The sequence below is a fragment of the Mya arenaria genome, chromosome 5 (assembly GCF_026914265.1).
Source record: "Mya arenaria isolate MELC-2E11 chromosome 5, ASM2691426v1".
In the NCBI taxonomy this organism is placed as follows: domain Eukaryota; kingdom Metazoa; phylum Mollusca; class Bivalvia; order Myida; family Myidae; genus Mya; species Mya arenaria.
In genome coordinates this window covers 3644791-3669593 of record NC_069126.1, presented here as the reverse complement: position 1 = coordinate 3669593, position 24803 = coordinate 3644791, and the positions used below count along the sequence as shown (strand labels likewise).

At 33.3% G+C, this 24803-nt stretch overlaps 1 protein-coding gene across 1 annotated transcript; it reads left to right on the top strand.

Annotated features, from left to right (window-relative positions):
- Positions 1-887: 887 nt before the first annotated feature.
- Positions 888-5887, top strand: LOC128235083 (uncharacterized). The gene is made up of 6 exons (XM_052949799.1): positions 888-1002; positions 2667-2752; positions 3003-3069; positions 3421-3615; positions 3851-3969; positions 4421-5887. The coding sequence occupies exons 1-6, from the start codon at positions 927-929 to the stop codon at positions 4847-4849; spliced, it is 972 nt and encodes a 323-aa protein (XP_052805759.1). The 5' UTR covers positions 888-926; the 3' UTR covers positions 4850-5887.
- Positions 5888-24803: the final 18916 nt, after the last annotated feature.

The window sequence follows — 24803 nt, the reverse complement described above, 5'->3', positions numbered from 1 at the left end:
TTTTCTAGATAATTGGCGTGTATGGAAAGTTAACAGAATAGAAACTGGGATTTACTTTTCCGATGCATCATGTAAACGACAACGTTTTGTGCGAATTTATATACAATCCTGTGTAAGGCGATTTAAATTGATTGGTAATACTGAAAACGGCTATGCAATTGATCTTAAAGTTATAAGAAAGCCTCAATGATTTATATTACAATCATTTTAATCGTGTGTTTTTCAAACATTAAAACTATATAAATATTTATGATACGTGGTCAAGGAACCGTTTGCAACATTTTAAACGGTCCAAGAAGGCACGTTTATGTGCTAATGATGTCATAATGAACAGGCCAGAAGACGCACTTTTTCTATTTCGTTCGTCAGGAATCATAACAGACATGTAGATTTCAACAATGTCTCATTCCGGTACGTGTGTCTCATATACTTTAAGCATTTGTTAATTTCTGGCTTCTACTGAAAGGTAGGCATTTCTCGTATGTCTATTCTTTAAAGACCAGACGCTATTTGACAGAAACATATCGTACGATAAAACACTAAGTCTATTAGCTTATCCATATATATATATATATATATATATATATATATATATATATATATATATATATATATATATATATATATATGTGACGTCGTCAGCGAAAATGTGTCCTGTTGAGGTAATCACGTTACCGAGATAAAGCGAGAGTAAAAAACAACACGTTTTCTGAGCAATTATCGTTTTTTCAATCAACTATTTTGACATTATTTTTTCAAAGTATTTACAAAATCGAAGTGTATACACTCTATAAAGGAACATCACTCTGCTTCCAGTTGAATATTGTCGATAATATTCATGCTGCCTGACCTTAAATCATGACTAATCGCCCTTGATCTGAAGGTGTCGCTTTTGATAAAAACATGTCGAAATCCGTACCAAAGATATGACGGTTTTGCCGGTTTATTCACTCGGCATTAGCATGTTTTTCGGATTAATTACACGAAAAGATTATTTGGAAGGTAATGTATGCAATTATCAATGTTGTCATCCTTTATTTAAATTGGCATTTGATGTTTATTTTAAATAACCTTTTGACAGTTTGACCCGGAAGTATTTTTTTCGTAACAACAGACAGTTTACAGATATTATGGCGGAAAATTTGAAAAACACTTGAAACTTTTATGAAAATGTCCCAGTTTAGTCAAGCAAGTACCATCCCCTATGAATTAAGCCAAGACCATTTATTTCGCGAAGAGTTATTAGAAGTTGATAGACTTTATTTTCATGAAGTTTTGTGTCCAGAGGGTGGTGCAAGTGAGATAGAATTTAGTCAGTCTGATTCAGAAAATGATTCTAGCCATGAAAGTAATTCTGTAAATGATAAATCAGATGATGATGAATGTAATACAGAGACTGTTCATTGTGAAAGTTTTGACCATGATTTAGAACCCACTGAAGAGGATTTAAGACAGAGAAAGAAAACAGATGATTTCTTTACTCAGACCTGCAAGTGTAAAAAACTATATGGCAAACCATGCAGTCAAGTTGTGGATGGTAATGATATTTCTGACTTACGTATGTATTCAGCTGGTTTGCAAACAGATGAACTTGATCTTGTTATTAAATCAGCCATGTTGTGCCACAGAAAAAATGGCCAACAAACTGACAGTAGTAAACATAAACGGCAGGCGAGAGTTAGGCCCAGTCAGAAGTTTTATGTAAAGGGAGTTGAAGTTTGCCGTGAAGTATTCTGTTTTGCATACAACATCGGAAAGGAGAAACTAAAAGGAATTGGTCGGTCTCTTGACAGTGATGGATTGATTGCTAGGACTCATGGTAATACCAAAAGACTACCTCATAATGCTATCACATTTGAGGAGAGAGAAAATATAAGAAAGTTCCTCATCTGCTATGCATCTGACAATGCGATGCCCCTTCCCGGAAGACTTCCAAACCACCGCAATAGTAAAGTGATGTTGTTGCCATCTGATAAGTCACAAGCAGACATTCATGTTGAATATGAAAAAATAGACGGTGCAAGAAGTATTAGTCTTAGTACTTTGACCAGAGTATGGCGGGAGTTGTGCCCACATATTGTCTTAGCGAAACCAAAAACAGACTTGTGTTTTAGATGCCAAACATTTTCTTGTAAAATTTCACAAAGTGGTGCCCTTTCTGAAGATGATAAAATGACACTTCTTGATGAATATGAAAGTCATGTTGAAAGTGCTAGACATCAGAGGGAGCAATATAGAATGCAGTGTGATGACTCTTAAGTTACATGTAGTGAAAACATTACAGTTGAAGGTGTGCTTTGGTTAATAAATTTCTATGCGCTATAGTATTAGCTGTCTAATGGCATGCCTCAAGATTTTCTAGTCTTAAAATTAAAATAGAATATGTTAAATTCTTTATTTTATTTTAATTGACATGCTGGCCATTGAGTTATCATTTTTTAAAATGTCCATCTGCATCAATAATACTTTTACATTTTACCGAAGTTTTTTTTATGCCTGTTATGCTTGTATATATATACTGGACATGTAAACTTTGAGCGTATAAATATTTAAAACATGGATAAAATTTTGAAACAGAATGAAAAGATACCCATCAGATCATTTTATATTACTTATATATTTCCTTCTAGGCCATCAATATAAATTGTGAAAAATATATATTTTAGGTGCAGTATCATGTTCCTTAGATGCAACCGTCCACTACAGCTGGGACTTTGCACAGCAGGTTCATATTCCACACCATAGCCAACAGGTTAGTTGTTTTTTTTCTATCAAGTACTGTACAAGGAAATTTTTTTTTTCACTGAACTTACCAATTTATTGCAAGAGATAATCTTTTTTATTGGATTTATTGTGCAGTAATTTGTATGATGTATCATACTTTTGAGTGCCTTAGGTTTACTGCAGTAAATGTATGTTTCAACTGAAATGGTTTCATATTGTGTTTATTGAATGTAAATACTGTTGTCAAATTTATGTTGTCAAGCTTTTATCTATTACAGGTTGGACCCCTGTATTTCAAAACTGCCAGGAGATGTGAGGTATTTGGAGTTTGCTGTGAAGGATCTGGTAATTCCCTTTTTTACAGTTTAAAATTGCAAAATGTTCTTTGTCATTATGAGATGTCCTGATGTCAAATGTTAATAATTGAGAATTGAAGGAGCACTTCTTAGCAATAAATGTTTTACTTCATTCAAACAAACTGATTAAGAATGTAACATTTCCATTGGTCAAAAGCCATCATGTACATATCAAGATCTGGAATTGGATGTGTTTATGAAAATTTATTTGGTATATATATGTTAGTTATGAGAAATGTTTTTTGTATTAATGTTGAATGCTGGTGCTGTTAAATTTTGCTTCTGTTGCTGATGGTGGTGATGATTAAAAACAGTGATAAGACGGATAAATATTTTTCAGAGAAACAGGTGTTTTACCTTGGTGATGAGGGTGTTGCCCCAGGCAAAGGAGCAAACACAGTTGTCAGCTACCTCCACCATTACCTTGAAAACTACGGCCTGGGTGAGGAACATGCCCAGTTCCATTTTGACAATTGCCAAGGACAGAACAAAAATAATGCAGTTCTTGGTTATGCTGTGTGGAGAACATTGACGGGTGAGAGTTGTTGTGTTTCAGTGGAAAAAATAAAATATGTTTCATGATGTAAACTAAATTATGTTATTGCTTTTTAACTATCTCAAAAGGTTTCCAGTAACACTATAGATGAGTGAAACAGATGTATAGCTTTAGAAGCTTTCAATTTGTTGTACTTAAAAAATAAACAACAGATAAAATTCAGTGTTTAATTTGAAATAAAGAGACCTTATAACAATTAACACTTCTATTACAGGAGGGCATAAGACAATCCAATATTCATTGATGCTAGCCGGCCACACCAAATTCTCATGTGATTGGCATTTTGGAGTGTGGAAAAACAGATGGAGACACATGGATGCAGAGACAGTTGAGGTATTCAGGGAGTTAGATGTTTACCACACCAATATTTTAAAATAATAATAGACATAAATTACTTACACATGTTTCAAGATTTATTGATTTCCTTCTTTTTAATACAGTTATAAACTAATAAGAAGTGGCATGAAAAAAATGGGATTTTTTATAGTTAAGATTGAAAATAATAATATATGACTTGGGTTATATGAAATAAGTTCATGTATTATCATGTATATTTAGATATAATAGGTAATTGATAAATTCACTGATGCTATATACTTCATGTAGGCATTTCATTGTGCAAGAGTACTGCTCAGTATGATCACCATAGAGCAATAACACAATAACTGCATATAGAAATAGTAGCAGATATTGAGTTCTTGCACTAAGGTGACACTATAATATGTCATATTGGATCAATTATGCCTGATATTCATTCATCATGTAATGCTTTTCTTCAAAACAGGAGGTGGCTTCCACAGTAGCAATGTCATCCCGTAATGGCCACAACATCCCCCATATTGTTGATGGCAACAGCAAACCAGTGTTGTTCTATGACTGGAGCACCTTCTTCAAAGGCATGTTCAAACCATTGAAGAACATTTCGAAATACCATTCATTTGAGGTGTCTTCTAACGAGCCTGGGGTTGTAAGAGTAAGGAAGTTTGTTGATGCCCCTGAGGAGAAAATTAACATACTGAAAACCTGCCAAGTGGATATTTGTGTTATGCCAGAGCAGATCTTTGGTGAGGGAATAAATGCTGAAAGGCAATGGTACTTGCATGATGTAATAAGAGACTTTTGCAGATCGGATCATGCTAAAAACACAACATGCCCTTTGCCATTAGTTGCAAAAGAAGGCTATTCAAAGGCCAAAAAACAAAAGTTGAAATAGGTAACTTTATTGAGAACACTTTCTGTGTGTGTTTCAGCAAAAGGTATAGTTTGTGTCTTGCTATAAACAGATTGGCATGTATAAGTTGAAGTTTTATGTTTTCATTTTCATTCAAAGAATATATTTCTTTGTGTAACATTGATAAAATATTTATGATTTTAGATAAAATATTTATGATTTTAGGAATGTATGGTTTCCATGGCAACCAAAAGTAACAAACTTGATTGATCATTGAATACCTATGCATAAACGTGTATTTCATTTATGGGAATATCATTGAACAGTTGGCCATCTATAAGTAAAGTATGATGGCACTCATATTTTCCATACATGACTGCAGTATAATATTCAAGTGTACATTATAAATCTACATGTTATAACTTAATAGTTATACATACATATAGTTTCAATGTTCCTTGCTTTATGTTTGTTCTCAATTTTGTCAAATAAGGCATGTGTCAATGCTTTCCTTGTAAATACATTTCAGTCTGTGTCATCTTACAACTCTAAACTAATGAAATGAGCAAAATTTGAACTATTCTAGGTATAAGTAAGTTTCTATGGCAACCAAATAAAACATGTCTTCTTATTGAAATAAAAAAAATTTGATTTCACCAGACAAGTTACATCTTTTAAATAATTGCTTGTTTTAAAATAATATGTTTGTGTTTTGATCAATACAATGATAAGCTCACTACTTTTGATCAATTTACCTTGTTTAAGAAAAGTGGCAGATTTTCTTTACAGGGTCTATTGTTAATTGCCGTAAACATTCTATTTTACTACATAGCTGGCTGAAAATTTAATGCTGTACTGAAATATTTCCTGCAAACATAACCTATCAAATTCAAATGTGATTTTATGTATTTAAGCAGTTTTTTTGCGTTTATTTGGATAAATTTCTCGTGAAAAAATTGTAGTCATGGCAACCGTTTTTATGAAATGCACATGTAGTGTTACATTCTCCATAAATGATGTTATTGATGTTATGATAATGTTTCCACAAAAATAAAAAGTGTTGCATTCTATTTCAATGGAATACAGACTCTTAAAATCAAGGTATTGTATTTACTTATGTTTCCATTTCCTTCATTGTTTTCGCCATTTTATAACAAATAGTGGTATCGCGAAATTTGTCCTCATTCAGTCAATTTTAAAGATATCAGCTTAAAACTTCAGGACTTTATTTCTTAAACATAGCACATTCAGAAAATGTAAAAACCTGAAAATGTCATTTTTCCTCATTAGGACCCATTTTCGCAGACTTGGTCATATATATATATATATATATATATATATATATATATATATATATATATATATATATATATATATATATATATATATATATATATATATATATATATCGCTATTCTCCAACGCCGTTTTCCTATTTGCATTTTCATCAATTTGCATATTAACATTGCACTGAAGCTGTCTGTTGTATGCATGGCTTATAGGTTTATGCATCATATTAGAAGTCAGAAGTAACGAGTATGTTGTTTTCATCACGATTCCAGAAGTTTTGATAATTCCTTCGGGCATAGTTTTAAGATACAAATACGCGAAAAATGACATTTGGTTTGGACTTTCTGGGTTGACGGTTATATTACCATGATAATGAATTAGCATCTGGCGGAATATTTTTCATTGTCAGAGTCCGCGACACGATCACAGTTAAGACAACTAACATAACTCCACCTAAGAGCAGTAAAGCTGTGATATGGTAACCCAGTAAGTCATGAAATCCTTTCATGGGTATCCAAGAACAAATTTATTCGAGAAAAAGACCACCAAATAAGGACAAGCATTCACATCTTCCATGGCCTAGCTTACACATTGAGCTCGAACTACTAGTAAAACACCTGATAAGACTATGTATTGTAATGCAGAGTCTGTTGGAATATCTAGTCACAAAAACACTCCGGATGATACAAAAACAACATACGACTACATAATCATTTCATAGTTTTGTCAAGTTTGACCCTGCGTTTTTTTGCTGAACGGCATTAAGAAGAATTGTAGGAATATCTAGACACATTACACATGAGCGCCAGTCACACATTCCAGACAAAATTATTAATTTACACATGGGTCATACAATGTTTCAATTTTTATTTCCAATATTGGATAGTGTGTTGTGCTCACTTTAAAATGTTCTAATGTGCTTTAAATGCACACAATACAATTAGTTTGCTTGCTTCCATACAATTTTAAAATCAATATTGTATAATGTATAAACTTTCAACAATTATTGGGAATAGAGTGTGGTTTGTCCTTCTGAAACACTTAAAATGCTGACTGCGCTTGCGTTTTCAAGCAGACTGAATTTGCTACGGAAGTCATTTAATTGTAAACGAACTACTAAATAGTTTTTTACGCCAAGTAACCGGTAGCAAATAAAAGATGCGTGATAACGATCAAACTTTGGATTAATGGTGATTTTTCTAGACAAAATAGTGTCAGCAAAGTTTGTCGAATATACATTGTTTACTTTGATACTAAATATTATTTTGTTCAAAACCTGCATCGTTTCACTTATGTTTTTGAGAACTGCATATTTTAAGAGGTTTTGTTTCCAGTTTGGTAAAGTTAATTATAAAAGTATGGTTAAAATGTAAGATTCTTTCAATTTCATACTTGTCATTGGAAACAAACACAACATATTTCTTCCTTTTTTAAACTGCCAATCATACATGATATGGATATGACAAATTTCCGATTCATTTTCAAACAATCAATAATCAAGTGAAAAGAAAATGTTTTTAAGGAACTAAAGGATGGTCATATTGTCAATTTAAGCGAAGTTTTCAAGCTTAAATGAAAACATTTGTAAGTATACACTAATGAAAATATTTGTTTAGGGTGACTACACTTTTTGCTTTCCTCTTCCCCATCCCAGCATTTGTCCGCCCGATGAATTTATCTTTTAGCAGAAAACATTACCTTGCTACGCTTACAATTATAAAACACAGCAAACTGCAGGTACAACATAAAAAGCTTTAGATTTAACATAATTATGTAAGTCTTGAAGAAATTAGGATTAAGGCGTTTGCTTCCATTTCCGTGCAAACGTAGGACAACTACATGTCAATAATAGACAATCCGTGAGGCCAATATTTATGCGAAAAGCTACAGAAACAAGCTCAGTAGCAAAGTAGCAAAATGTTAAAACATAATCCTAGTTTAATGGCACTGGGTAAACGCCAAAGATATAGAACATAAAATCAGAAACAAGAAACATTGAAGAACAGCACAAAACTCCACAAGCAGCACAGCGCATACATATTATATATAAAAAAACTAGATATGTTTATCAAGGATTGTTAGGTACCGCCTTGGAACGGTCAGGAAAATGTAAATTTACTGGGGGTTTAAACCAGTTTGTTTAAGTGCACAAACCTCACTCTTATCCTAACAATCCTAAATAAAGGTAAAACGCAAAAGATAATCTTATCAAAGTACATCATGTCAATCTTTACCATGCCTATATATAAATTCCAAATAAATTAACCTAGAAGACACTCAATACCAGACACATAGTAGCTGTCGAAAACGAAAATTAAACGTTAATAGGTAACTTTTATTACAACGATCAACCGTCCATTTTTGCAAGCACAATTTCTGTTTCTATATGACATCATAATCTTTTAAATTTAAACTTTACACGTACCCTGTCAAGTTATCACCACTTTACTATGTATGTTCACGCCTATATCAAATTATGCATTGCCGTCTAAGGCTCGGTTTCAGTTCACTTAATCGTATCTTCACATAATAAACATCATTGAATCTCCCATATGTGTCTGCAACGCTATAAAGTGTTTCCATTTTCTTCTAATATTTACAGAGAATGGTGTTTAGTGATCTCCCCGGTGCACTTTTAATTAACAATTTTCTCTTAGGTGACGAACTTTTGAACCGAACACAGACATGTTTCTATGTATGATGAGGTTTATATCCTCTTTAAAGAGATGCGTATGTTGACTGATTAAGCGTTGTTTGTCTGGGTTGTTTGTCATGCATGAAATCCTAATCCAAATAGCTACATTTATTAAACGTAATAACAGTATATATCATCACATGTACTTTTAACACGTCTCCAATTACAGACATTTTGACCGCACATGTTCACAATACGCTTATTTGACTAAAAAAATGCAAAAAAGAAATATACATATTTTTTATAACATTTTTTTTGTTTTGTTTGAATTTCATCAATTTCAAAAAAAATTAATTTATTTGCTCATCTGAAATTACTTATTTTATCATTATTTTTACTTTACGATATCGAAATTGAAGAAAAAGATACTTTCATTAAAACAAAAATGTTTTTTGGTTTTAATAGGTTGTGATCCATGCCGGTAAAGTCAAGAAACAAACAATATAAAACGCCTTAACCACTAGTCCAACATCAACAAAAGTTCTGAATATTTTGACAACTAATATTACATTGATAACTTTACATGACAATGTCGATCAACCAATCACGCAACAATGACATCGCTGATATCGCTGAAACCCGTAAGCAACGGTTTTGAAAAGTGTGGTCTTAAAAGACGATATTTAAGAAATAGCAACATTTGCTGAAGGATTCCATCTCTATGTATATTTAGTTTTAACAAACTTCATGATCTGCCACACTTTTTTTTCCTAACTTAAAAAAGCGCTTTTTTCAAACCATTAGCGAGTACTACCTTGCTTACTTTTTCGATAATAGGAAGGGATAGTAAGAATGAATTATAATATCGTTGATCGTTGGAGAGACTACCGTAAAGTGTTGACAAAGTTGCAGACCCTTTCTTCCAAATACCGACCTCTCTCGAAAATGGATACCAGCGTACATGGCGTACCGATGGGTTGATTGGATTACACATCCTTAACTGGTAAAATTATCAATACAAGTAAATATGTGTTTGATTTTGATCATTTGTTACGATATTTCGATATAATCACATTATAAAAAGAACAAAAATATTAATCGTCGGGGTTCTGTTGGAAGGGAATGGTATGAACTTGCAAACACATCGGCATTTCAAAACGCATTGAACACAATTTTAAAGACTGTTTATTATGTTTCCAATGATCTCGAAGATAAACAGCACTCATAATTCCCAAAATGTCAGTTGGCCTTCTGTTTTTTATTTGAATATAATAACGTATACATGTATATCCAAACATGTTGACTTAGCTTTAAAATGCATCCATCGTTTACGATGACTGCCTCTGGAATATTGTAGCGAAGCATCTTTTCTGTCGGACAATGCCCATAAATAAGGTGCTATAAACTTATCAACAACTATGTAAAGTCGATGATAAGTTCACTAGTGTCGTTATTGAGTTTCATGATTTTTTATCGGCTTTCAGTAATTTCCATTAACAAAACAATGGTTCTCACTTTATAAAGTTTTCCTTAGGAACCATTACATTTTAATATTGAATTTATCGCATTTTGCGCATTATTGCATCTTGTTGAGACAAGATTTTCAATACATTTGAATGAATCAGTCTTTAGGGAAATCTCCAGTTTAGGTTTGATTTCAGGCTGAGTTAAAACAATTCCATGAAAAGCGGATATCTGCAAGTAAACATACCCCGATGGTATTAAAGAAAAATGTCAGTATTTGTTTCATTTTGTCATTCGTTATTACGTATAAAATGTGTTTATATAATTTCCAATATTCATATTTGTTTTTATATACAATTCACAATAAACTCCGTAAGATCGATGGATATCGGTATAAGAAGCGGGGTCGCACTCTGACAAGTCTTAGTTTAAACAAAAAAATGTAGTAATAAATAATTAATAAGGTAGGTTTTGGCCTTTTATTATTCAACATTCTTTTGTTTTGCCACTGATATGACCCTAGGGCGTTTTCCCAACATTTATCAATACAGTCGTATTTTGCTGTTTGTTTTCGTTTTTGTCATTGTATTATCAATTAACTACAATCTATAAAATGCAACAAGCACTGATACTGCTTTTAAATACACCGAAAGCCTTAAAAAAGAATATGTTTGATTCCAGTTTCAAATTATATCGACACATAATAGACATACATATTCAATTTAGATTCCCAACGACATAAATTGAACTAGGATATAACACTGTGAGATAAAGCATCTATGCCAAACGCAAGCCGACTGCTTGAAAAGAAGAACAAAGCCTACCGATAGCGCGATAATGCTGGTAGCATCAAATTGTTACGAAAATTGTATTGAAAAAAAATAAAAACTATATTTAAGGGTTATATTGGTGGTATCCTTTTAGCCCGAGTGTTCCTTTCTTACATATTCTGTTTTCTTCTGCTTTTTCTTCTTGAAGGAAACATAAGCAGTTTTCCACTGCATAACATGAGATCATTTCTCGAAACAACTTACATCCCTTATAACTGGATCCAACTAAGTTCACTATCTTTGTTTTGAAATATTATCCGTAATATGTACATTCGTGTTTTTAGGTTAACACTGGTTAGCAGTCAATTTGAGATTCAATGTTATAATATTGAGTTTGATTAATTAATGTGTCGTATGGTATGCTTCAACAATCAAACAATATGATCAAATTATTTCATCATCTTTAGAAAATGCATGTTTGAAAATGAATTGAACTCGACCAAATTCGGTTTTCTGGTATGCCTATACAATTTCAAAATGAAGGCACTAATCAAAATATAATACAAATAATTCAAATGAGGACAGCCCAGATGTGACACATTTACTGTGATATTGTTTAAAAGAAGGCGATATACAAATCAATTATCATATATAATAGATGACCATAATGTTTGCACATAGCAGTAGGCACATATAAAGATGGCCACAAACAAGTATTCAGATAACAACGTTAATTGCACAAATCAATCTGCGAATATAAAGATTACAATACCATTTTGTCATAGCAATTCGCGCATATAAAAACGTTACACATGGCAACACGCACATATATATAATTAAATATAACAATAACGTTCATCAGTTATTGTTGAGATCAAAGGCTTAGTTGATACCTTATTTCCCTATAATGCCATTAATTAGTCGTTGTCTTCTGTCTAGCTGCAGACAATCAATATTTTTGCTTGTCACCTTGTTGCCTGCCTGCTTTTTACTATTCCTGTCGGTTTGCATTTTAGTTTGTTTTTCCGCACATTTTCCTGTCTATCTGTATAAACTCACTTTGTTCTTGTTCTGTCTGAATCAGCAAATGTGTTGTCAATTACTGTTCAGCTCACTAATTGTGCACAAGATTATAAAGATCTTAGTTTAGCATTAATTTGCCGAATTTACATCACGTATGGTCCAAGTGTTCCCGAATCACGGGCATCAGACCAAAGTTTATCAGTAGGACACGTAAACCAAAACGTAAGAACATCAGGTCAAACATTGGATGTTTTCAACTCAACAAGTATTAAGCTAGAATAAAAAAAATTATTATATATTCAGTTATTTATATGCCCGTTCATCTTCTCGACCGCTATTTATAGGTGCTTCCTTGTATGGTTATGTTTATATCGTACCTTACGAATAGAGAAGAAGATTTTTAGACTGCTGTTATTACTATGAACTTATCGACAAAACACCGCTTTTTAAAATTGGATTCTTTGAGAAAGATTTTTTTAACTGCATTTGTTATTAAATTAGTATAAATGTGTTACTGATGCATTTTGGGAATAAAATCTCATTTAAGGAAATAAATACAAATATTTACGACTCAACATTAAGTTATCATAATAATTCTCTCCTGGAGGACGAACGCTGAATTGTTTAAACATGTTTTCGAATAGGTTTCTCTTATCAATAAGAACTATAACAAATGGAAGAAATACATCATTTTGCGTTTGATTAGAGAGCGAAAAACGATATTGGTGCAGTTCCTGCAGTTTACATAATTGCTTAGTTTCCATATATATGGTATTAATAAGGTATCGTTGTTATTTTGACAGTGTCCATTAGTGAAATTCGAACTAATTGTCACCACAGGTTGCTTAACAATCAGTTTACTATAGTGGTACTGGGGCACCGAGACACTGATGATAAATCGCTCAAGGTAACATTCCAGACTTTCCTTATGGCAGCGTATGTTATATGAGCCATTTCAAAATTATCAGAAAAGGTGTAAAAGACTATTTCCATATATAAGATATACGGAATATATATCTCTGTGTCAGTCTAGTCTAAACCTCTCCTTCCCTGACCGTTAAATGGCAACATTATCCTCATAAATGATTAATGGCGATATGAAATGTTAAGGAATCTACCTTTGTTGTATTTTATCTTTGTTTCTCGTTAAGTGGTTGTTAGGCCTTGCGCACTGTTATATCGTAAATGTTTGGCAACGAAGTTTTCATTGTAATCATAACAAACATAAACGAACAAGCATTGATTTTCTTATCGAAAAAAATCAAAACTGATTTACTTACCATTTAGTTTTACAACCTTTTACTAGTTTCAGGCTACAATTGAGAGGAAGAAACAGGACAAGTCGACCGTACTTCAGCATGTCGGGACTGACTGCATTTCTAGATTGTTCCAGGCTTTCCATCTAATAAATGTGCAGCAACTCAAGGAAGATCATTACTTGCTTGCTTAAATTAGCCCCTTTGTCTACACTTTAAAAGCCAGACGCTATTAAACGCAATTTTTTATCGTGTTGATGCATTACGGTCAATGGATTACCCATAGATATTAAACATTATGTTCTCTATTGCCATTTTCCTATTTGCAATGTATCCATTTGTATATTAACATTGCGCTGTGTCTGTCTGTATATGCATGGCTATTGGGCTTAGGCATCAGATTAAATGTAACAAATTACTATTATGTTGTTTTTATCACGATTCCAGACGTTCGGATTATTCCTACGGGCCTTGTTTACCAAATGGTTTTAAGTAGCAAATACGAAAAATCGAGTTTTGTTTTTCTATATTGTTGAATCATTCTACTTCTGGCAGAATAGGCTTCATTCTCTAAAGGTTTTTGGTGAAACATATCCCTTTGAAGAGACAAACTGACTTATCGCCACGTAGGCACAGTGACACTGCATATGTTTTATAGTTCCACTCTCAGTCAAGAAATCCTTCAGTGGTAAATAAGAACAAATATATTCAAGAAAAAGACCCCCATTATAGGACGGACGTACACATTTAACACAGTCTCGCTTTGCCCATGAGCTCTAACTTATAAATATAAAGAAAAAAATATGTATAGATAAATGCAAAGTCTGTGGGAATATATGGATACAGAAACACAATAAACATTACGACTATATCATCATTTCAGAGTTATGTCAAATTTGACGCTGATTTTTAATACCAAAAGGCCTTTTGAAGTAAACTGGAAATATATAATCCCAGAAGTACCCTGAAAACGAGCGCGCCAAAAACACATGCGAGGCGTAGTGTAAATCAATATAACACTTGTAACACATGTAACATACAACTAATATTGCAAATATTTAATATCGTGTCTATGTGAAATGTACTTATGTTTTTAAAATTACACTTTAAGATGATTTTTCTCGTTTCGGTTGAATTCTGAAAAAAATTGGTGTACGTAATGAACTTTCAACAAATACCGGGAAAAAGTACGTGGCCACTCCTTTTTGAAACCTTCAACACTTACTCGCTTGCGAATGTGTTTTCAAGCGAAGCGCATTTGCATCGGACGTCATTAAGTTACAGACGACCTACAAACTAGGCAAGTAACCGGCACCAAATATAAGATGCGTGATAATGTTAGTAATGAATGTCGGCAGCATTTTAACTGTTAGAAAAAAACATTCACGTATCAATGCTTTTCACTTTTTACTTATGAGCTTACAGCCTGGTTGTGACAGATCAAGAATTTCAGCAAAAACTTAAATAGTTCTGTGTTGTATACGAAATCAATGTTGTATACAGTTTCATTGAACATTTCGAATAGATACCACGTGATTGTGTTTGCTTCAGAGAACATAACCTTGTGGAATGCGCCATGTCTGTTGTTTTCCCTTTTGATCGACTCAAGACATTGAATAAGGATAAACCGCTATCCCAATGATAATAAAACAAACAGCTTCGACATGTCCTAATCTTCTTTACGACGCTTTCTCTTATTTGCCCGATTGCGTACATTTATAACATTGATTGGCGACGAACAAATCACGTTCTATGCCGTCACAAATATATTTTTTTTATATATTCTTATTAAATGAATTGTTATTTTGTAGAAGAAATTATATAATCCTACAACAACAGGTCATATGTTTTTTCTTCTTCCCATATGGCTCCCTTGTCCTTTCTATATAGGAAAACTGCTGTTTATTTTTACTAAAGCCAGTCAGGAGTTATGACGCTATTTTGTTTTATTTCATTTCTTTATTGCACTATTGTACTAATGTGTCATCCTTTGATTAATGGTAAACGACGTTTCGAATAACAGCCATACGTAATATTTTATACCTTAAATTTAATACAAAACTATTGATCGAGTGAAAGTGCTTTAATAAGGCTTCGCAAAGTTGGGCCTGGACATTGATATTGCACAAGACCCATACAATACAATGTTACACATAAACACTTTAATATTCAATTTTACTCATTATGCTGAAAGTCAGTCCCATGGCGCATTCCACAACGTTAATGTATGTACTTGATTTATGGGCCGGTGGCCTTTTGTACTAATAAAATGTATGAAATTGAAATTGAAAAACCTGTATGAACTAGGATATATAAACATTGTTTTCATCTCACAAGTTTATTGCTAATGTAGATTTGATTAAATGAAACCCAATTTTGGCTGAGGATCGTTTGACTATTTGTAGAAGATGAAATAAGACCGGGACTTTTAGTCGCCACCTTTCAATTTTTTAAATAATTGTCTATCGTTATATATTCCCCTAGACAAGTTGAATTAAAGATATTTCAAAGCTTCGTGAAAGCAAATCCTGTTTAATAATATATTCCCGCTTGGTTGTTGACAAATTGTTCGGCGGGTGTGGTGAAAAAAATCAGTGAATTGTTGTGTGAATTGTCCGGGAAATCGTACTTCAAAGAAATACAGTTTAAAAAAATATTTGATATATAATATTAAAACGACTTTATATTCGAGCCGCTATTTTCGTCAGTTATTTGTTTTGTACGAAAGCAAATGTTAAAACTGTCAGCTTTAAGTTCGAGAAAACGTTTGAAAAACAGTGTAAATATGTTTATAATAAACAGTAAATTTTGTTGTTGTTTTTTTTTTCAAAAATATATTTATTTGGACATACTAATTATGCAACCTTTTGAATATCAAATTAATGTTTTTGTCAACATTTATTGGTTCAATAGCCATGAATTAAGTTTTGATCAAGGGTGTGCTGCAACCCTTGATTTTTGAAAATAGTTCTAAAAGTTGATGTTTTCACTCCTTAGTTTGCAGTGAAAATTCATATTTTCACTGTTGTTATTTTACTGATGAAAATCCATATTTCATTGAATAGTATGAAAGAAATAATGCCATAACCATGTAATAAAATGAATTGCTTCGAGCTTTCCTGGTGTGTTATACACTATCTGTAATTTGCCTGATTGCTTAAAATAGCAGTTATAGACAAATTACGGTCCAGCCGTTACATAATTAAATATATTAGTTTTAAAGTGTATTCATGTCTCATTTTGTCTTGGTCTTTGAAGGAGGTATGATCTTATCCTTCAAAATCCGGTACATAATTAGGGTTTTTCTTCTGCAAATATAGTTTAATCGATATTGAAATAAAGTGAATTCAAAGCCTAAATTTGTATATTTGGGACACCCTTATTCGGTTGTTCATATAATGTAAATACAATCAAAAGAATAGATTAATCGTTGGCTTACTGTTGGAAAGAAATGTCAATAAAATGCAGTAACTTAGGCATTACCAAAAGCATGAAATACACTACATGTCATCATGTGGAACTTCTGTTTTCTGATTGATATGATATAGTTGTATCAAGATATCCAATCACGTTGACGTATGTATAAAATGCATACATCTTTATGCGATTACTGCCTCCGAAATCGCTGAAATATCGTAGTAAAGCACTTATTCCGTAGGACAATGCCTCTATATAAGGCGTCAAAACCTGATCACCATATATAATACAGTTATTTATTAGTTTACTGATGTCGTTATTTAGAAACAGTACATGCTTTAATGGTTTCCCTCTCATTTTGGGGTAATTTCGATTTCACAAACAATTGTTTTCAATTCATAATTTTTCCCTTAGCTACCGTTTGATTTACATATAGAATTCACCAAATATACTGCATTTTGCGCGTTATTGCATCTTGTAGGGGCAGGATTTGCAATACGTTTCATGAAGCAGACAATAGAGTAACCAGTTTTTGTTTGATGTCTAGCTTAACTTAACAAAATCCGAGAAAAGGCACTTCCGCAAACAAACATACCCGTAGGTATTACAGAAAATTAAAAACCTGATTATTGCACAGTTAAGGATTTGTTTAAACATATTTATTGTTTTGGTTCTTCTTGATAACGAATATACTATGGTGTTGGAAGTTTTTCATAATTTATGAGGGGTTCTTATTTACGGTGTACAATATACTTCTATTATCGACGGGTATCCTTATAAGATGCGAGTCCCGCGTTCTAGCGGAACGGATGCGTCACAGGTTTCGGTTTAAACGAAAGAGTTTTGTAATTGATCAAATATGGCGGATGCCTGCCTTAAATTATTAAGCATGATTTTGTTATGGAACTGATATGACTCAAGAAGGTGATCACAACATTTATCAATAAAGATTTATAAATATGTAACCGGTTTGCACTGTTCGTGACGTTATGTATCTCTCGTTCAGTGTATGTTAGGCTCTTGTAGGCCTGTCCTCCTTGTTTCCTTAATATTTTTAATCAATAACAAAATACGAAATTATGGTAGCTCTTAAACAAATTAGCCTTTTAAAGCACCAAATCAAGAAATACGCACAAGGAAATGACTACTAGAATATTTACTACTTAATCACGTTATAATGTTTATGTTCAATAATGAGTTAAAATGCCGAAGATTGGCAGGTATTGACACAGCTTCGATGCTCGTGGGAGACCCGGTGTATGCCAAGCCTGTGGTCCCTATTAATACCAAGGGTAAACCATGGTCACTTTCACTTATCCAGCGATCGTCACGAAAACGGACGTACCGGTAAAAATTCATAAACAGCAGATAGACTCTAGTAACAGCCGAACTGAACTATCGTAAGTTATTGATTTCTGCGTAGGGGGAGGTTGTATTGTAGTTTGTATTGATGTAGTTCTTGTATGTTTACGTGCATGTGCGCATGTACCGACAGACCGAATTGCGTTTAACATTTTTCCTAACGTTGCTAGGATCTGTTTGATGAACACGTCCAGGGCAGAAACTCTTAAGCAAGATTAACCTGTAGTACTGATATTACAGGCACCAAAGCAGTTAATGTAGTCAACGACTAGTAAAGATGTATGCAAATGTACTTTATATATATTCCTTCCAATGTGTGCATGCCTTTTTGATAAAACGTAAAACACTGACTGATTTCATAGTACATCTTAATCGTTTAAAGTCTCAACAGATGTAACTGACATCATAGCATATCATACACATTGCCGATGTCGACACACAGCCTATTACAGGCGAATGGGTTTTGGATTCTGATAGACAAAAATACTCGGTTTACCTTCCCAGCAATAGAAACTGAAATAAGATGTTACCTTATGAGATAGAGCATTAATTTCAAGCGCAAGCCGTCTACAAATGAAAGAGAAACAATATGATTGTAACACAATAACGCTGGTTTTATCTAAGTGTAACGAAAGTGTATTGAACGAATAACAATTATATTGTAGGATTTTTATCAGTTTGATCCATTAAGCTCCATAATCCGTTCCTTGTATGTTCTGTTTTCTGCTTTCTCTTTCTTGAAGATGACATCAACAGTTTTTCCATGCATAACGTGACATATCAGGTGGTTTAGTTAAAAAAAACATAAGAGCTCGAAAAGCCGTCACGATGAATAACACACAAGGTATTGTCTTATCTTTTTAAGAGCGGAGGAAACAGGACGCGTCGACCCTACTACGGCATGGTAACTGCATTTCTATATTGTGTCAGGCTTTCCGTCTAATATAAGTCAAAAACACATGTGTTCCATGTCTTTGGCGTTTGCCCATTGCCACTAAACCGGGTTAAAAATGTTGCTACTGAGCATAATTCTTTAGCTTTTTGCATATAAATTGAAAGATAGTTAATTGCTTGCTAAGATTCGACGCTTTGTCTACAGTTTTGCCAGACAAAGTGTAAAGTCGTTTCCAAACATTATCGATCAAATAGATAACCAACAAGTATTAAAAAACGCCGTATTCATATTTGAATTTTCATCCATTTGCATATTAACATTGCACTGCATCGGTCTGCTGTATGCAATGGCTTATGCATCAGATTAGAAGTCACAAATTACTATCATGTGGTTTTCATCACGATTCCAGACTTTTTGAATATTCCTTCGGGCCTTGTTTACCGATAGTTTTAAGTAGCAAATACGCACAATTTAAATGTAGTGTTTCCAAATTACTGAATTATTTTACTTCAGGCGGAATATGTTTTATTATCTAAAGTTGTGTTTGCGAAACCGACCGTTGTGAAGCACGTAGACACAGTAGAGCTGCATGTTTTATAATTCCACGTTAAGTGATAAATGCCTTCAGTGGTAACCAAGAACAAAATTATTCGAGAGGAAGACCCCAAAGGTATGACGCACGAACACGTCTACCATTTTCTAGCTGTGACCTTGACCTCTAACTGTTAGAAATGACCTTAACAGCACATATATAGTTTAATGCAAAGACATTGGAAATATTTACATGCAGAAACACAAAAATATTATACGACTATATTAACAAGAAATAGTGTTTTGCCTTCACTTCTGAAATCCTTAAATATGTCCGCGCTTACGAAGTTTTATACCAAAACGCAATCGCTACGGAAGTCATAAAGTTTCAGATTAACTTCAAACTAGTTTAAATGCCAAGTAACCGGTTACAAATAAGGTCATCAATGAAGGTCGTCAGCATTATCACGGTTGGAACACCATTCACGTATTAGTATAATATTTTACACTTTAAACGTTTGAGCCTTTAGCCTCGTGATTACACAAGGACTACAGACAACATTTTGCACTTTAATTATGCTATGTTGTGTACTTTATCAATGTTGTATATAGTTTCAATTACAATTTAAAATGTATACAACGCGATTGTTCTTGCTTTATTTTCTCAGAGTACATAGACATATCGACCAACATCGACGTCTCTTGTTTCTACATTTGACCGACTTATTTCATGAAATAATGATATAGTGCTATCCCAATGGTAATAAAACAAATAGCTTCGACCTTTCCCGATGTTCTTTACACTATCTCTTGTTTGCTTGATTGCTCACTTTTATAGCAGCGATTGGCAACAAACGAATAATGGCCAATGCCATCACACAATTTGATAAAATAAAAAAGTATTGGTATTTTGTAGAGGAAATAATGTAATCCCACAACATTTTATTATGGTTTCTTCTTCCCATATCGTTTTGTTTGGTACTGAAGTCACATAAAGTATTTAAATCAAGTTGCATTTTGAAATAATATCATTTACTTTTAATTTTCTATAGAGAAAAACTGCAGTTTATTTTGCATGATCTGGTCAGCGTTATGATGTCATTCTGTTTTATTTCATTGCTGCACTATTGTAAAAGCGCGACGTCCCTTGACCAATGGTAAACGACGTTTGAAACAACGTCCGTAAAATTTCTCAGACATGTCAATTCAATTTACCTAAAATACTTTATAACTTTAATTTAAAACAAAACGAATTGCTCAAGCGGAAGTATTTTCAAAAATGTTACTCAAATCAAATTGGACTTTGGCAAATGGACAGTCGATATATATCGCCGTTTACAAGTTTCAGTGTCGCTTCGACCGTGCCGATTCGTGATATTCGTACGTACGTTATTTTTGGAAAATGATCATAAATGATTTATTGCTCAAGGCAATATTTTGGAATTTCCTTGTGGCGGCTTGGTTTTATGAGCCATTTCAAAACCATTCGGGGGGGGGGGGCTTCTGCAAAGGTGTAAACGAGTGTTTACATACAACAACTACCGAAAATGTGTATTATGTGTCAGTCTAGTTTCAAACGAGTTGAAGTATACAATGTAACTCCGAGTGAACTCTATCTTTCGCTGAAGGAGTTATGGCGGTTACCATAGCAACGCATGTTTAATTTGTCTCTGTTGAATTTGGACGTCGTCTGTAACTCGTTAAGTGTCTGTAAGGCGTTTGACTGTATTGTCGTTAATGTTATCAATTCTTCGAAAACATACCTAGTGTTTTATGAAGTAGTTATGCACTGTGTTGTTTGTGGAGTTTTGTGCTGTTGTTCCATGTTTCCTGTTTGTGTTTTTTTTTTAGTGTTCTTTGTCTTTGGCGTTTACCCTGTGCCATTAAACGGGGTTCATGTCTAAACTTATGGCTACTGAGCTTGTCTCTGTAGCTTTTCATATAAATATTTTTGGCTTATGCATCAGATTAGAAATAACATTTTTTGTGTTTTTATTAAGATCCCAGGCGTTCAGATAGACAAGTAACGTTGCTTCACATACGCGCGATATACCTGCATATGTTTTATAGTACCACGAAAAGTCTTGAAATGCTCTAAATTTATTCGAGAAAAAGACCTCCATAGATGGATAGACGTACATCTCGACCATGGTCTACCTGTGACTTTGAGCTTTATCTGCTAAAAGTAACCTAATAAGTATATATATTTTAATGCAGAGTCAGTGGGAATATCTAGACACAGAAACAAAATACGGCTATTTTATCATATGAGAGTTTTGTCAAGTTAGACCCTGCCTTATAATACTGGACGGCGTTCAGAAGAACTGTGGGAATATACAGACACAGAAATACTCTGAACTTCAGAGCGCAAGTAAGAGATTTCAGTGAGAATTAATAATTTATTAAACACATGGTGCACACAATGTTTCAATTTTTTATTTCAAATATTGAATAGTGTGTCTGTGTTATCTCTGAAATGTTTTAATGAGTTTCAAATTCACATAATAAAATGAGTTTGTTTGTTTCGATTGAATTGTAAAAACATCTGTACAATGTATGATCTTTCAACAAATACCGAAAAGGTGTGTGTTGCCTCTACTAAGCAATGAACGTCAGCATTTCAACTGTTGGTAAAAAACAAAGCTTTGTTATGTATGTCGGCAGCATTTCAACTGTTGGTAAACACCAGAGGTTAGCATTGAATGTCGTCAGCCTTTTAAGTGTTGGTAAACAGCATTCACATATCAATATTTTACACTTTATACGATCTTTGACACGCACTGCAAAAATAGTAAACAGTTGAATTGTATTATTAATGTGGTATATAGTTATAATGACAAATTAAATATTAGCCACATGCAATATGAGCAATTTGCTTTAAGTCCTCAGAGTACATATACATGAAGACCCTGTTTCTCGTTTTTTTCATTTGGTCGGCTCTATAAATTGAAAGGATATTTTATCCACGCGATAATGGAATAAATTGCTTTGACATTTCCTGATGTTTTTGCCTGATTGCCTACTTTTTTAACAGTGATTGTTGACAAACAAATCATTACGCATGCCATCACGAAATTCAATATATATTTCTTAGAATTTTTATAGAAGAAATAATTTAATCCTACAATATCAGTTTATTATTGTTTTCTTCTGGAAATATCGTTTTGTGCGGTACTGAACTCCCTATTATATGTCAATGAAATTGCATTTTAAAATATTTGCAGTTTGCTAGACTTTTGTATAGTGAAAAACTGCATTTTTGCATGTATATGTAGGCGTTATGAACAAAATGGGTTTTTTTTAATGCTGAGCTCTTATTTGACAAGCGAGACTTAAATTAATTAAATAACAGGTTGCTCAAACTTACACACTTCTTGATAGAAAAGATCAAATGCATGTACAACTATTGAATATACAATAACTCTTCAACAAAATAGATCACGAAACTCTGCCCCCCCCCCACATCGTCGATAAAAAAGGGCCCTGTAAAGAAGGATAACAGGTCTGAGTGCATAAATGAACCATCTTTTCAAAATTGTCAACATGTTGATGGTCGTGTTTTATTTTCTTTCCTCATTGGTAAATAGTCCCTTTATGTTTATACTTTTGGCTGCTTAACTTGTTTCTGTAGTTTTTTTTACATAAATCATGAAACACAACATGTTGGTGCAAATTTGCTGCCGTAGCTACACGGTTATGTAAGCATATATAAGGCCGGTATTGGAAATGTTTTCCTAGAGGACTAATGTCGAACATCTTATTCTGCGCAGTATTCTTTGGCAAAATGATTGTTGTGCATGTTTTTGAGAAACATTGAATGCCATATGGTCTCCCTCTGTGTTAGTTTTCATGATGTCATCAATGGTTTCTGATCAACGTCATATCTAAATACTTGGCTACTGGGCCAACCCCTTTAGTTTCATTCGTACACTTGTACGACAGAGAATGCTAACGGGCTGTCCGTAGTATTGTTTGAAAAGAGATGCTTTGCAAACTAACAGACATTGAAGTTACCGTCTCCATTTGCATGAAAAAACTTCCATGTTTCGCAGCCGAAACTGTTGTCTTTGTACTTTTTATTAACCTATTTGCAAATAAGCGAGAAACACGTTCATTTATTATTTAAAACATATAGGACTGTTACAATAAGTCCACTGCCCTTCATTTGTTTCAAGCAGAAGACGTCAACAATGCGTTTAGGTCTTGTAATGTCCCATACAGACGCAATTGCATGCGTTCGCATGTCCTTTTTGTTTCTTTCTTATATAGATTTCAAACCTTAATAAAACAAAAACAATATAACCGTAAGATTTCCTATGCTCTTCCAAATCCCTAAATCATCTGCTGGTTTGAAAGTATAAGTGCAGACTATTACCTCAAGCAGTCATTCAGCTGTATATGAAGGAGTGTTAATGCCAGTATGCATGTCTGCAAAACATCACGCATGACGGTGCTATGGCGCATAACTGAGTACCAACCCTTTACATTTAAAAGCAAACATTCAAAACATGTAACCTGAAGTTCAGAAGAAATACATTTTCACCACGATTAATTTTGGTACGAGTTTTTTTAAGCAATCAATTAAGAACTTCTTAGATTCCATCACTTAAAAAAGGATCCAAGCAAGAACATTTTAATAACCAGGATGTAATTATTGGAAAGGAACTCGCTTTTTAATAAGAATACTTTTGATAATTATTTCGATGCATATGATATTATCTATATATTGCTTAGTAGAACATACAATATTTAGACAACCTCGATATTCGTGAATTCTTTATTAAACGTATAAATATTGTTCTTAAGACACAAAGCGCAAATTCTATTAAATATATCGATATTTTGAATGTCCGTCTGCTAAGTCGTGATTTGACGGATAAAAAGTTCTCCTGATTCAGCAAACTGAAAATCTTTTTGAATACATTTTTATGCACAATACATACAGTTTTAAACAGTGTTATAAAGCATGATGTAGTGGTCAGACACATCCCTCAGCCAATGTAATAGCCGGACAGATTCACATTTAATAATTTAGAATAGCTAATTTTCTATTTAGTCATTCATTAGCTTTATAACAAGAGCTTTTTAAAAGTTGGTACATGCGTTTATGCGCACTGGCAAGTATGGAGACATTCGCGGGGCGTTTCCCACTGAAAACTAACAAAATTAGCATTAATCTTCTAAACGATGAGACGGCGTCAGGATGCGCTATCCTTTATCAACACTATTTATTACAAAACTCGAGCAGCAGCATCGATCCAGGCATACACAAATCAAAATATTAATAACATTCTCAAAAACAAGTTTTGCCCATGTTGATCTATAAGCCTCATCATTAAAACATGTTTTGACG

Coding starts and splice junctions, on each gene's coding strand:
- LOC128235083 (XM_052949799.1), top strand. CDS start 927: ATGACGGTTTTGCCGGTTTATTCACTCGGCATTAGCATGTTTTTCGGA. Junction 1,003..2,666: donor ACGAAAAGATTATTTGGAAG/GTAATGTATGCA, acceptor TATATATTTTAG/GTGCAGTATCATGTTCCTTA. Junction 3,970..4,420: donor TGGATGCAGAGACAGTTGAG/GTATTCAGGGAG, acceptor TCTTCAAAACAG/GAGGTGGCTTCCACAGTAGC.